Source organism: Stegodyphus dumicola, chromosome 11 (genome assembly GCF_044657685.1).
Source record: "Stegodyphus dumicola isolate Sdum_Otavi_A_Nest chromosome 11, ASM4465768v1".
Lineage (NCBI taxonomy): Eukaryota > Metazoa > Arthropoda > Arachnida > Araneae > Eresidae > Stegodyphus > Stegodyphus dumicola.
Genome location: NC_140778.1, coordinates 120,811,341 through 120,826,809, shown reverse-complemented (window position 1 = coordinate 120,826,809; position 15,469 = coordinate 120,811,341). Strand labels below are relative to the sequence as shown.

Below are 15,469 nucleotides of genomic sequence, written 5' to 3'. Positions count from 1 at the left end.
TTGCTCGTTTTGTGTCTGTGTAGCCTTTTGACAAACGTATGATTAACTTAAAGTTAAAAAGTGTTTTACTCTTTGATATACGCCATACATACTGGCTGGTTCTGTAAGCATTAGCTGTGCCTTCTGTTTAACTTTTATCTGAGTTAAATAAAAGCGTCTTTTACACACTTCCCATGTTTTTGTCTTAATTTCAGGACATAGTGATAAGTCACTTAAGTCTTAAGTAGAGTTCTCCTAGTTTATGCTATCAAAACAGACGGAACTCTATAAAATATTGCTATTGATCCACGGAATTACAATCACTTTGCTTCCTTTGAACACAATTTGAGTGAAATAAAAACCATAACTATAGGAAGATCCTTTAATGCAAACTATCATTAATAGGAACATAAAAAAATGGAAACATTTTATTTGTTTTTAATTTTTTAATAATGAAACTATACGTTGTATCATTTTTAGTCTGTAATTGCGATAAAGCATTTTAACCGCTATTTTTTTCCGTTAAATGTATGATTTCTTCTAAAAATTTTCCGTATAAAAAAGGCTTGTCGTTGAATTGTACTTAACATAGCTTATCAGCCCTAGCAGAATTATCGAAAGTTCTTATCTAAGCGTCAGATGTGTTTTATCCCAGTAGTACCTGAAAAAAGAAAGGTAAATTACTTCTTCTTAAATCTATTTGGGAATTTTCACAGGGCTAGAAACATGAAGATATTTTTCCTTCCATTTGCAATACTGTCAACTTTAGCACTGTGTGGAGCAAATCCAGATCCAAGTAAATATTTTTCTCTTTCTTCTCCAAGAATTTTGACAGTTGATTATTTATATCTTTAAATTACGCTTATGAAATAAATGTGTTTTCTGCTAGAATATATTTTGTCAGACTGGGAGATTTTAGTTATGCAAAAGTAACACTAATTTATTCTAACAATAACCCTCTAAGAACGGCTATATATATATATATATATATTTAATATAAACTTAATATAATTATAACTAATTATTTAATATAATTTATTTAATATGTAGAATCGGTACTTGCTGTCTAGGAATATGATGTCTGTAAACTTACTTCTTTTATGGCTGTCTAGGGGCTAATAAACTAGTTCAATTTACAAATAACTTGAATATTTAATGGAAACATGAATGGTTGCTACAAACTACAAAATGATTACATGTGTAGAAGGATGAATTTACATAGATGATATTTACAGATGAAGAGAATCGACCGTCTTTTACATGTAAACATCTTTCAGTCGTCTGGCGGAATCGTCTGACTTCTATGATCGGAAAAGTAAAAGATTTATTCTCACAGCTTGTCGCGTCATCCGATTATAATGAACGATGCCATCCCACAAATATAAATAAAACTCCTAGAAATAAAATAAAAAGCAATGCAGTGTATCATAGAATATAAAAATTGTGACATAAATTGTATCGAACGTAATACATAATAATTATGTGCAAAAAATTTTAGTATAACCAAAAGCAAAACTGATAATATGTAAACTGTAAAGTAATACATTATGAAAATGCTATGCAAAGGAATTCGAATGTGATGGAAATAAGGAATATTGTTAGTGTCTATTACGATTTGTGTTGTAAAATATAATAATTTTAAATTAAGTGCTTGTAACTGAATTCAGTGAATGTCAAATGTAATTGTGAAGTGTTCCTTGTAATATGGAAAATATTAGAAAACTCTAACAATACCTAATGTCAGAGCGGCATGCTGGATTGCTGTGGTGTGCAGCATGAAATCAAGACTTCCTTTGTTCTGTATAGTTAATAAGGTGGCGACGATACCTACTCATCACTTTGCAAATTCTAGGTATTCCTCGCATTTTTACCGGTATCTGTACCACATGATATCCATCCATGTGGGGGTACTGTAACACAGGCGAGAAAATGTTTTTCAAAAGATACACGAGCTTACCTGACCACTTAGTGCAACAGAAAGAGCTATTCATCTTACCATGCATCCTTTTCCAGTCATCTAATAATTCAATATCAATTTCAAGCCTTTAAATATTAAAAGTACGCGTTTATGTAAATATTTATTAGAGTCTGTATTGAACTCTGCAATCAAGACGCATCTTTCCAACGACAAGCTTTCCAACGACTACGAAGTGTCATTTGTTTCACCATCCATAACAGGTATTAATCATTTCGTAGAGTATAAAATCTACTCTTGACTCTTTTGGAACTTATTCACTAGTGTCTGAAAGTAATGACCTGATCTTTGTCAAAATTTGATGAAGTCTCTGCTTTTACAAGCTAAGGATAAATGTTACTATTATACTCAGAGTCTATTTATAAAGTACACTTTGAAAAAAAAAAAGACACTTTTATATATCCTGCTCCTGTTGACGAAATTTAGTTTGGGTTTTCCATGTCTTAAAGCGCGACTTTATATATTAGATTTATATATAGCATTGTTCTAACATAGATATTTTGACAGAAAATCGGACTTTTTCTAAAATGACATAATGATTTAGAAGTCAACAACAAAAATCAGCCTTATATTTTCAAATTTGCACAGGACTAGTTTCGATGGTTTTACTGAACCATCATCCACAGCTGCAAAAGCGCAAATGAACGAGATAAGATATAATGACTAGATAAGAAAGCCTGGACAGGAGATAAGCCACTGGCGCCATCTGTTGATGAAACCAGAACTAAAACATAATTTCTTTGAAGGCTCAAGGCAAAGATGGATTGGAATTAGGGTCGTCAACTAGAACAGACAGATTTTTTTGAATGTGGAATGCATCTAGAAAATCCAGTTCACCAATGGAAGATGTTTTTTGAATAATTTAAAAACTTGAAAGTGTGATTTTCGGATCCCAACAATGATGGGCAACAGAAGACTTCTGTGCTTCCTTTTTTCTAACATATGCCTCATGTTCCTTAACGCGAAATTTTAAGGCTCTCTTAGTTTGGCCAATGTAAATTAAGCCACACTGGCAACGAATCCTGAAAATACCCCAGGAATTTATATCCGTTGAAAATATAACGGTGATTTTTGTCGCTGACTTCTAAATTAATATTTGTTCAGCGTGTTATTGTATCTTCATTGACATAATTATGTTTCTCAGTATTTCTATCCTATGACTATAATTATTTTTAAATATTAATTTTTTTAAAATTTGTTGAGAAACTTACCGATAAATTAAAAAAAAATATATTCTGGTATACTTTCTTCACATTACTGCAATATTTATTTATCCTTAGCACTTAACGAAATTCTTAATTTATGATAACGCATTTTCCTTTTCGCTTCGTGTATGAGAGGAAAAAAAGATGCATCTTTTATGCTTTAAAGTAATTTTAGCAAAGTGCATAAAACACATTTGGCGTTGTTATTGCTTATAAAAAATATGATAAACTTCCAAACGCGTTAGTGTATAAATTCAAGTATATCTTGGGAAATGTTGAATAAAAAACAAAACGTTTTGATGGCAAGCCTAGAAATATATCTGCTTTAAGGTGACGGTAAAAATTTTACAGGTTATAATTCAGAAATGTTTTCGGAAAATTTATAAAAATAACTAAAAAATACAAATTTTAGAAAATAAATCATAAAATATCTGTGAATGTTGTTTGCACTGAGTCTAAATTTCGAATAATTAAAGACGGAACCAAGTAAGCTCAATAAAAAAAAGATATTAGTAAATATTTACCAAATTCAATTAATACTGAGGAGGTAAAATCGTGACAGCTGATTTTCTGAAAACTACCCGAGCGATTTTTAGAATACTTAGCAGTTGGGAATAATTTGAATTGTAGAATCGAAATATGAAAAAAATATCGGCATGTCATTTCAGAAAAAGTACTCCTCTTTTAGGATGGACTTCCCTTTTAGATCCATGGAAAATCCATGCGAGGTCTCCTGAGGTTCTTGTAATAAAGCCCTTTCATCTCAACTTTCAGTAAAGGATGTAGGAAATACACAAATATCAGACACCTCTTCATTTGACATTTATCTACAAAAAAAGGTTTCAAAATTTTAGCTTTTATGTTTAAAAAATTAAATGCAATTCCCAGTTAGAACTTAATTACAATGCTTTCAGATTTAAGAAAATATGAAGAGATATCTGATTGTCTCCTAGTTAGGAACTATAATGCATTGATTTCAGATTCAAGGAAATGTGAAAAAATATCTGATTGTCAGAATGGCGGTGAATGCAGATGGAACGTTTGTGTATGCAAGAAGGGCACCAGTGGCTACAAATGTGAGAATATCGAACAATGCGAGAAGTTAGATGAAAAGTGTGATGAAGCTAATGCTGTCTGTAGTTACAACGCCGAAGAAGAAAAAGCGTTCTGCAAATGCAAGGACGAAGAGAAGATATACGATGGAATAACTGGAACTTGCAGAGGTGAGATAACAATATTCTCTTTATATTTATACTTTGTTATACAGATACTTGCACGTAATGTTAAAAATCCTTATGCATATTCCGAAGCAAACTTTTATGTTGTGTACAGTTCCAGTGATAATTAAATAGTTTTAATTATATTCTTCCTCTTGATGTACGTGCATCAAGGTGTTTACTTCATATTAAATGAGTGCAGTTAATAAAGTTGGGAAGTAAAGGTTACTAAAAACCTATTATGATACTCTAAATGTTTATAAATGATATGTTCTGATCTTCTACGGTAAATTGAAACTAATTTGGAAATATTTGAGACTTAATGAATCTCAAATACGTCCAAAAATGTCATGTAAACAGCACGAATAGTTTTGGAAACATTTATGCTTTCATGAGCAAATTATATTCCTTTGTAAATATTTGTTTTGAAATCACGTATATGTCGTGCATATAAGGGTTCAATATTTTAATCCTTGCTTTTGCTCTTGCATTCAAATATTATTGCTCTTTAAAAATCCCATAATATTTGTTTAAAGAGTTATGGAAATGCAAGGATGTTTTGCTAATTTAGGATTTCTATCTGGAAAAAACTTTTATTCTCTAACTAATTTTACTTCATTGTTTTTGCACCAGTATAATTTTAGACTCTCCTTGGATTATATGTCTTAATACAAATTTTCATACAAATTGTTTTCATGTAAGTTTCATTTATAGTTTAAACTTCATTTATCGTAACATTCATTTTTCAAAACGGAAGACTCTTGCAGCTAATGTCTCGCATGGCAAACGCGCGATCAAGTTGAAAAATGTCTTCCATTTTAAACCACATGTAAATAGCATCACACATTCTTAACACAGTAAATTGTGTTCTGAAATTACTTCGTGAAATGGTGTGTAAGCAGAAAAAAAACTGGTGGTGTGGTGTATTTAATTAAGGCAAAGCACACAAGGGCTATCTGCCTAAGAGGAGGGATGCCTTCGTGGAGGACTTTCTAAGTGAAACTGGCTCGTATACACGTTACACATGGGGAAAACCACGAAAATACCCATGCAGCCAGCCCATTCGCGGGATTCGAACCTCGGACCGAACTACCAGTGTTCAGCGACTTTACCGCTCGGCCGCTGGTGGGCGAAAAAAAAAGCTGTCTGTGCCCAAACGTAGGTAACGAGTACAGAAGCTTTCAGTCATCATGATTAACTGGAAGAGCTCCAATGAAAGTCGAGTATATCATGCCTATTAGAAAAATTAAGCATTTTCTTTAAAAGGGAGAAGAGATCAGACGACAACTAAGTAGAAGATACAACTTACGTTGAGGAAAACAAGATGCCAGACTTGTTTAGTATTTTAAGAATTATTTTTGAAGGAGGAAATGCTAGCCGACTTTTTCTAATTTTCTGAACAATTTTGTGAATAGTCTTCTCATGATTTCAAAGCAAATGTGTATGTAGAACAAGAGCAGTTGAATTTCCACCTCCATAGAATGCTGCAAAAACTCGGAATAAATCGAACTGAAAAGTTTACAGATTATACATAAAAAAGAGTATTTTGTAACAAATAATTTTTATTAATTTCTGAGCAAATTTCTTATTTGCAATAATTGTTTCTGAATGTTTTGTGGATATTTAATTTAATCCGTTTTGTCTGCTAATAGATTCTGTCCACAAGAAAATCTGATAATTACACATGGACGGAAAGAGTATTCTTTCATTTCCAGGGTGAGCTCTTTCATGAGATAACCAAGCTGAAATATAAAAAAGTCATCTTTTCATGTGCACAGCTGAGCTTCACTTGGAATTTTAATAGAATAACTTCGAATTCATAGATCTCATTAACTGTGAATAAACCTTGACGACTCCTCAATAAAGCTGTCCTTTTATCTACATTTTGATGTCATATCATTTCATTCCTATTAACTAACTTAAGGATAATCTTCAGTGTAACAGGCGCTTTTAGTCTAATGTTTTTATGTTTCTTTGCTTTGAGGATTTTCCATCCTTCTAACCTTCCATAATTCCTCAACCAAAATTATAGCATTCTTTAAAGATATTTTCAAATCTGAATGATATAAAACAAAGAGTTAAATAATCCTAAATATTTACGGGAAAAACATTTGAGCATTCTCAATTTCATAAATTAACCTACTGAAAGATTATTATTCAGTAAAAGCATGGATTATATAAAGATACAGATTGTATAGAGTAGAAATAATGTTTTCATAAACTCATTTAACTTTCCGTAACTGAAGAAGCATTAAGTGCATTTATAAGATAAGGCGATATTAACTGTTATATGGTGGGTTAGGTTTAGTGGCAAGAGCTTCAGGAAAATAATTTTAGTGTATAGAAAAAATAAAGTTATTTGTTTAGATCTTACTTTAACTCGAATTTATCAGAATAAGGTAGACAAATATATTTTTCAAGTTTCTTTGTTTGGCAGCTTGATTGGTAAGGGATCAGATTATCTGGAATTTACGTAGAAGGTGTAGAATAAACTGGTATGATAAACTGATCAAGCAAATTGTGTCTATTATGCAGTTTGTGTCTATTGTGCATAATGGGAACCAGAAAGGAAATAAAAAACTAAAATCATGACGAGGAAATCTTGAACTTTCAATAACATTGCAACTCGGTATGGTAGCGATTTCTACAAATGAAGGAAAGGAACATGAAATTAAAATTTAGCTAACATAAATGTAAAATTTAGCTTTAATATTAGTGAGAACGAATATTGTAAATTAACTTCCAAGAATATGGTGTTACTAAGCATAACGTTCTAAGACGAAAAAAAAGAGAAAAAAAAAAAAAAAAAACACGCCGACGTGGAAAATAAAACAGGCAAATCGACAACCTTGTATAAAATCCTAATCGATTTCCAGGGGAAAACAGGTTCCCCATCATCAGGAGCGAAAAATTCTGCAAAGAATGTTGATCATATTTCGACCATATTTATAACCTACAGGCGACCAGTGGAAGAGCAGAAAGCGCCATCTGTCGGCAAAGGTTGTCGATTTGCCTGTTTTACAAACGTTCTGAGTTTTCTTGTTTAGTAGAGGAAACTGAATTGTCTTTTATTATTATATTTTATTGAAATTATCTTTGTATTTATTTGAAATTATGTAATCTCTTTTATTATTATATTTATATTTTATTGAAAGCTCCTTTATTAAACAGACTGAAAAATCACTCAGTATATGACTTCAATGAATTTTAATATTCAAATATAACAGCTAAATAAAAAGTAAACTAACTAAAGTAAAGAGCGATAGGGGAAGAAAATGATTTCCACCAGAGTTAGAATAATTATATGAAGTGAGAATGCTGCACTAGTCTGTTATGATGTTTTTGGCTAGCAATGGAGTAGAAGGAAACAGTATCTTAGAATCTTTTAGAAAAAGGAAGGAAGAAAGAAGGAGAAGAAGAGGAAATAGTTCTTGCAAATATTTCAAAAGCACAGTCAAACGTTTTCAAGCTTTTTTGCTTATAATACTTGAACTAATTATTCAATTCTAGCGAATATCTTCACAGACTCACAATACAAAAGAAACAACAATAAAAAACTAAATATGTTTTATAGATAAAAATAAAATTTAAAAATTATGGTAAGATATATACTCAAAATTACAATAAAATGGGCAAATGATAAGTAATAAGTAAAGTAAACAAAAAATAAAATAAGCAAACAAAATTAATGAAGAGGAAAAGAACATAGAATGCTCAATAAAACTACAAACAAAAATATAAATAACTTCACAAAATTACAACAAAACTGATATTCTTCTTTTAATTACATTAAGTTAAACAATTTCTAATTACAGCATTTTTCTTACCAACGAAGGAAATGTTTCCTGTTCGATACTACATCTGTTTCAGATAATGCACTTATTTTTGTAACATCAACGAATTATTCATGTTTGTAGTCAAATTTTCAAACCAATAAATATTATGTTTTTTTGATATTTTGTATGCCATTAATAATTCTGATATTTGCTTGCAGAAAGCTGTGAAATTGATAATGACTGTCAACATGGTGCTAAGTGTTCAGGAAACGTCTGTCGTTGCCGAAGAGGGACCAGTGGTGATAAATGCGAAAATATCGATGAATGTAAGAAATTAGATGAAAAATGTAAAGAGATTAATGCAACATGCATTTATAATATCGAAGAAGAAGAAGCCTTCTGCATATTCCTAGATGAGTGGAAAACATACCATACTGTAGCTGCCGAAAATGCAGGTTGGATTTATAGCTTTTCTATAATTTAGTATTTAGTATATTAAGTTCCCTTTGCCGTATGCTGTGAAAATTTCTAGAAATGAGAATAGTAATGTTAATGCTGCAACTAACTCGGACATGCAAAATACTGTTCCTGTTAGGCCTGTTCAAACCAATATGAATATGACTAATGCAAATGTCGTTGAAAATAAGAAACAAGCTCCTAATGCCAACCTTTCTGAAAATGAACCTGAAATTATGTTAATACCATGTATGAATTTTTAGGTTTTCCAAAGAGCTTGTCAATGTATTTAGTGGCTTTTTGTTAGGAAACTTCCTCCAAAAAATCGTGGTCAAATTGCCTTAGATTCAAGCCAAAAATAATGCCATAGATAAATTATTCATAGTATTTGAAGTCTTTGAAGATATTTTTGGTTCCACTGGTAATAAAAAATAATCTAATAATCTTTGCCTTCGCTGTTCATCTTACCATTCCACTTCTCTTGTTTTGTTGTATGTTCTTAGCACTGTAGGGCTCACACTAATCCTTTTATGTTCATGTATTGTAATTACTCATTATATGTTTTACTGCAGTTCTAAATCATAATTCGAAACCGCCTAATACGTTCCACAAAGGGTAGGGTCTTGGTACCCAGGTATCCTGGTATTTGGACACCATTCCACTGGATCTGTTATTTAGCATATTCAGGAATATTGAATAAAATCCTACAGACCTTTTAGAAATATGAGGGTGAAAATTTCTGCTTGCATAATTTGGAAAATTATATAGATATCACTTGTAAAGGTTCTGCTTTTCTTTGAGCTAAGCATTTTATTAGCACAAATTCTTATTGTTATTATTATTACAGAATCACCAATAACGAAGAATCTGCATGAATGTATGTATATTTCTCGTTTTGAGAAAAAGAGTGGTACCTTGTGGCCGTCAAACTTTGAATAACGTATCTGTCTACTAGAACATAGGCTCCAGGAAGCCCGAATTTTTGAATTTCGGATTTGGTTGGTTAATTAGTTCGTAATTTGTAAAATGTTCACTAGTTTTTGATTCACAAATTTAATGCTTTCATAACGAGAAATAGCAACACCGTACAGAAAAAATCATTTTTATCTCCAGCATGCGAGACTGTCTACCGGAAATTCGTAAGATATGCTGTTTTTAAGTATTTTGTGATTTTTGTGTCGAATCGAATTTTATGTGGCACGAGCTTCAAGAATGTAATACTTAATATATAAAGTAAACACACAACACGTTAATAATAAAAAAACAAAAAAGTTTTGTAAAGTCATTCCCTTAAACGCATAGTGTAGCATATCTGCAACATGTAAAATACCTGTGCTTTGGTGGCATCTGGTGGAATTTCCATTAACTAATCTATATTTCTTTTCTGCTACTATATGTTTTCAGAAGGATCATAGCGCCTTTTCACGAATAGATGGCAGTAGTGCTGTTTTTTTACTAAATATGGAGGGAATTATCATAGTACGTCAGATTTTCAGAATTCACTGTTGTTTTGCTTAGTCTGATTCGTATTTGGAGTTACGTTATTACAAAATAAAAATTCACCTACATAAAATAAAGTATGTAGATCCATGCTTTTTAAAATAATTACTCTTTTCCATTATTTTAGTATTTCCATTATTAGTTTCCATTTATTATTGATAGCAGTTTTTGCATGTGTTGCATATCTGCAACATCATGTGAAACTGCATTATTACAAAATTTTAGGTATGTTACTATATGATTTTGTTGCAGCATTTGAAACTATTAATTTAGAAGTTTAGCATATTTAGGCACTTAGTAATAGTATCATACATGGATTAATTATTTTTAAAAATGAATTTAATAATTACTACACATCAGTTCCATTACTTGTGTACATGCATAAACAGGACATACACTCATTAGGTGCAGCACGCAGGAACAGAATTCCTAATTATAAACTTCCTACAGAGAAGGAACTAAAAACATTACCACGAGGTTCAATTGATGAATTTATAGCAAATGTGGATGGTGTTGATGTATCATCTGTAATATGGAAAGACAATTTCACAAGCAAATTGCCACAAAAGAAAGTAAAGCGTTTCGAGCGATCTACAAAAACTCATAACGAAGTTGACTACCCAGAATTTGTTACAATCTATAATAACTATATGGATGGAGTAGACTTGTTGGACAGTCATTTAGATCGCCATAGGATCGCATTATAAGGCATTTCTCCCACCTTCTTAGCGTGCCTTCGCGGTATGGGGGTCTGTACACTGGGCACGTATTACAGAGGTGCGTGGTTCGATTCCCGGCGAAGGAGTTGCTCATTTTTCAAGTATCCTGCTTCCAAAAAGTACCTAATGTCTCTACAGCACTAAAAGCTAAAAGGTGGTATTTCAGGCTCCGATTGATCTAGCAGTAATAAATGCATGGATCTTATGTAAGGAGGTATAATTAAAAATATATCCCAGAGCTCAAGTTTGGAATCGGTGCTCTAAAAAGAGGAAGACTAAGCAACGAAATACAAGGGTAACTGGGAAACAATAAGGAAAAATTGTCCCAGGGGTTGTGATACCATCAAATAATATGAGCAAGACTCAGTAGATCAGTAGCCAAATTGGAATGTCAAAAGAAACAGATACAAAATGCCTAATTGCAATGGATTCACCTATGTATCATTAATTAGCTTTATTCTTTATTTCGAGTTAGATTTGGAGGCAACTTCCCCTTGATAAGTCTGTCTCCTGTCTGCTCAACAATTATTCAATTATGCATTATTTTGTAATTTTTTAGGATTAAAATTTTTTTGGAATTATATAGTGTTACATTATTTTCTCCCTTCACGTTCGTACGGGGTTCGTGAGAATGTGGAGTGAATAATGACAATACTACTTGATAAAGTATCGAAACACATTTTATTGGCCAGTATTAATCAGGACAGCTCCAAAATTTCGTTTACAGTCGTCGAACTGTTATAAACACGCTGACACGATCAGCGACACAGCTTTCAGGTTATCAAGCTATCACAGTGGAGACAGCTTCACTGCAAAGCACCAGTGGTACAGCTCCCGACTCTGCTCGGTCGTTCTCGGAACTCCACGTACTCTCGAGACTCTTCACGCTACAACTCGCGATGCACTCGACGACACACAGAGCACGGCTCCCGACTCTTCGGTTCAGTCGTTCCCGAGCTCAACACGCTCTCTCGACAATACATTAACCGCGATACACTAAGAGACTCTTTCGGTGCACTCGACGACCCACTCGGCACTCGCTGCCCAGCTGTCAACTCGATCGACTCCGCAGGGATTGACTCGCTAGACGACATATTAACTCGATACTCTATAACGTTGCGCGCCTCTAACTAGCACGCAACCAAGAGGTGACTGTGAAAGCTTGTATAAACCACAGAGTCTTATAAAGGGTTTAAGTCCCTTTTTATTCAACGTACTAATTTACAATTGCGTTCTCTTGACGCTTACAAACGGTGCCAACTCGGCAGTCAAAATAAAAATAAAAACCTGAAAAGAAATTAAAGACAATATTCTAACTACGAGGCTCTCTCAAATAACTAACTCACCGCGTTTTACAATATGGCTGCTAATTCAGCAGACTTGAAGCTCACTGGAACAATTGCAACTACTTCCCGCCAAGCACATATGCCGCAACGCGGGGTTCTTCAATTCTCGCTAACTACCTCCGCGCTCGCTAAGTAAGAATATCTCACCGAACTCGTTTCCTTCTATTTAAATCATACTACTTCCGCTGATAATTTGAATGCTTGCGCGTTCTACTCAAATTTACATATTCTGGCATTGGCAGTTCCAGGGGAAAGTAAGGATTGACAGGAAAGATAGTTTAAACTTAAAATAAATGTTAGTTAAAATAAATATAAACCCTACATTTGCCGCTGCCAGAATTTGGAAAACTTTGAAGCAGGTCCTACAAACGACCTGTTGTAAGTTTATCTAATTCTGAACTAACTGGCGAAAGCCTCGTTTACACAAAAATAATCTTATGTAACAATTAAAATTCTGTTACTCTTTACAAAGGTTTCTTCTTACAGCAACTTTTCCTGGACTTCATCAATCAATCTTGGTCTTTCCTTCCAGCACCTGGAAGGAATAAGTATCAGTATCTTTCTACATACATTATAATTTACACTTTCTTGACACAATAAATTTTTGTTTTTAACGTTTCGTTTTTCTTAGTTATTGCTTACTTCACATTCATTCAATTTTTCAAGCATTAATTTAACTTTACCCTGGCTCTCCACCGTGTGTGGTGTCAAACGGGTATATTCGTGTTTTAGTCTTACAACACTTCCTCTAACCACCATGATTTGTTAGAATTCAACAACCAAATAGACACACCTTACTCGACATTCTACAACTCAATGAGCTACTTTAATATTCTTAAAAATTCAAATGTAGGTGGAGAACCCTACAAAACACATTCATTCTAACTTCCCCCTCATTCATCTTTTAAACATGCAGGCTTTCGCTCTAAAGCATGACTTTACAGTTTAATACTTAAATTTTGACTTCATTGCTTTTAAGCATTCACTTTTAGCATCTACAATTTTATGCTTCTAGACTAAATTCTACTTTTACATAACATGCAAGTATTTACATACATTTACAAAAGTTTAATACATATGCTTTTTACAATTTACCATAAAATGAATAAGAGAAAATAAATTTTTACTTTACTCATCCTTCGCCAAGCTGGCGGCACTGAAACTAAAATTCTTATTAGTACATACAAGAATACGAAGTTATTTTTATCTCCGGCCAAATTTTGGCTTTAACATAACAGAATTAGTCTTTCGACCAACAGAAAATGCTTGTTTTTAGCTTTTACACTTAAAGAAAATAATACTTTTGCCTTAGCTAAATAAAGTAAAACAAAACTAAGTCTCAACCGAGACATATTAACTTTCGTCAAAACATAGAACTTCGTACTTATGCATAACATTTCGGAACAAAAGAGAAAAATATTTATAGAAGGTTTTAACTTATCTTTGAGTTTTCGATGCTTGAAACTCCGTCATCCGTTTTTGACAAAATTGATCCCAAGTTAGAGGTGTCATGGATGTCAATCTTCTCCTTGTTGATCTCCAATTGTCGTCCCCGTTGATCTTTCTTTTGCGTCCTCTACATGCTGGCCTCTTGACGGAGTAATCGTCTGGTTGTTGGCTTTTGCGTTTCTGCCTGGGACGGCTGGTCTTGACGTCCTCCGGTCTGGAGTCCTTGAATTTCTTCTGTTCCTCGTACTTCTGTGCTTCCTGTTGGCGTTTCAGTTTCCGGAATGGCGGCCTTGCTGGCACCTGACTCTGTGGCCGTGTGCGCGTTCTTCTTGATGTGTAATTCCTCCTGCCATCCTTTGTAGGTGGTGTTTTTCTTTTTACCACGGTTTCTTTACCCGGTTCATCTGTACTTTTGTTTTTCTTAAACGCCGGAGTTTGATAATCATTTTTTCTTTTTGATACCGACGTCCGGGTTGTAGAAGTGCTAGGTCTCTCTTCAGTTCTCCGTTTCTTGGGTGGTGGAATAGTTGTTGCAGTCTCTGGCCCTTCTATTTCGTTTAGACTTGAGTCCTGCAAGAAACTTTTAAGGATTTCAAAATCATTGGGATTATAGTATTTTTTCACCTGGTCGGGACTTGCTTTACAGATTTCCCCTCTCTCGTTTTTAAAATATAAAACTACTCCTTTGATTTCCTGAATTACATAGGGGCCTTCAAACTTTGGAGCTAGCTTTGCCATAAAATTGTCTGGGGCACTTGATAAAGAAAATTTCCGTTTCAATACTTTATCACCAACTTTAAAATCTGCTTCACGGCGTTTTTTATCGTAATAAATTTTCTGCCTATTTCTTGCCGTATCCGAGGTTTTAAGCGCCTGATCAATTAGTTTTTGCACGTCCTTTTGTTTGAATTCCTGCTCTCTTTGTTGCACAAAGAATAATTTGTCTAAAGGCGTAATTAACTTTCTGCCTAAAAATAATTCTGCTGGAGTTTTTCCCGTAGTATCATGATGTGCCGTTCTTAAAGCATAAGCTAATTCATTTATGTAGCCATCCCAGCGCTTGTGATGTGTGCTAACGTAACTGCGAATTATTTTTACAATGTTTTTATTAACTCTTTCTGCTATGTTAGCCTGTGGTCTATACGGAACCATATTTTGATATGGCGTATATCAAGTCCATTGCATATGTTTTCAAATATTTGACTAATGAATTGTTTTCCGTTATCGCTAATGACTTTTATCGGTGCACCGTATTTTAAAATGTATCTGTGTAAGAATGCATCTGCGACTGTTTTGGCTGACGCGCGTTTAAGTGGAACAATTTCTATCCATTTTGAAAAATGATCTACTATTACTAAAAGAAAACGATTTCTATTTAACTCGCTCTGGGGGAAGGGACCAAGGAGATCTATGCCTAAAATTTCATTCGGAAATGTAGCGCGAATGCTATTTAAGTACCCGGCCGGGCTGTAATTAATATCATTTATTAACTGACATTGATTGCAGGACCTGACATACGCCGTTACTATTTTGTATAATTGCGGGAAATATACCGCCTCGCGTACCCTTTTTAAAGTCTTTCTGACCCCGAGGTGGCCCGCTGTTTTTTTTTCGTGCAACTCCCTCAAAATGCTTAATCGAAGCGAGGCTGGGATGACTGGCTTATACTCAAGATTTTCGTTCGTTGTTTTCGTATAGAATAAAAAATTATCTATTATTTCATAGTTTTTTGCTCTATTTCTTATCGCATCGATATCTGTATGCTCAAAGCCTTCGGGGTCTTTCAAATAAGCATAGATATTTCCAAATTCAGGATCAGCTTTCAGTTCAGTAATAACCGTATCTCT

General features: G+C 33.5%; 1 protein-coding gene across 7 annotated transcripts in view; it reads left to right on the top strand.

Annotated features, from left to right (window-relative positions):
• The first annotated feature begins 647 nt into the window (after positions 1 to 647).
• Positions 648 to 15,469, top strand: part of LOC118197659 (uncharacterized) — a 126,973-nt gene continuing 112,151 nt past the window's right edge. For all 7 annotated transcript variants that reach the window (XM_085827177.1, XM_085827178.1, XM_085827176.1 and 4 more), the window contains exons 1-3: positions 648 to 775; positions 4,140 to 4,382; positions 8,371 to 8,607. In XM_085827177.1, the coding sequence (XP_085683303.1) occupies positions 706 to 775; positions 4,140 to 4,382; positions 8,371 to 8,607 (550 nt within the window). In that variant the 5' untranslated portion in view covers positions 648 to 705. The remainder of the gene's footprint in view (positions 776 to 4,139; positions 4,383 to 8,370; positions 8,608 to 15,469) is intronic.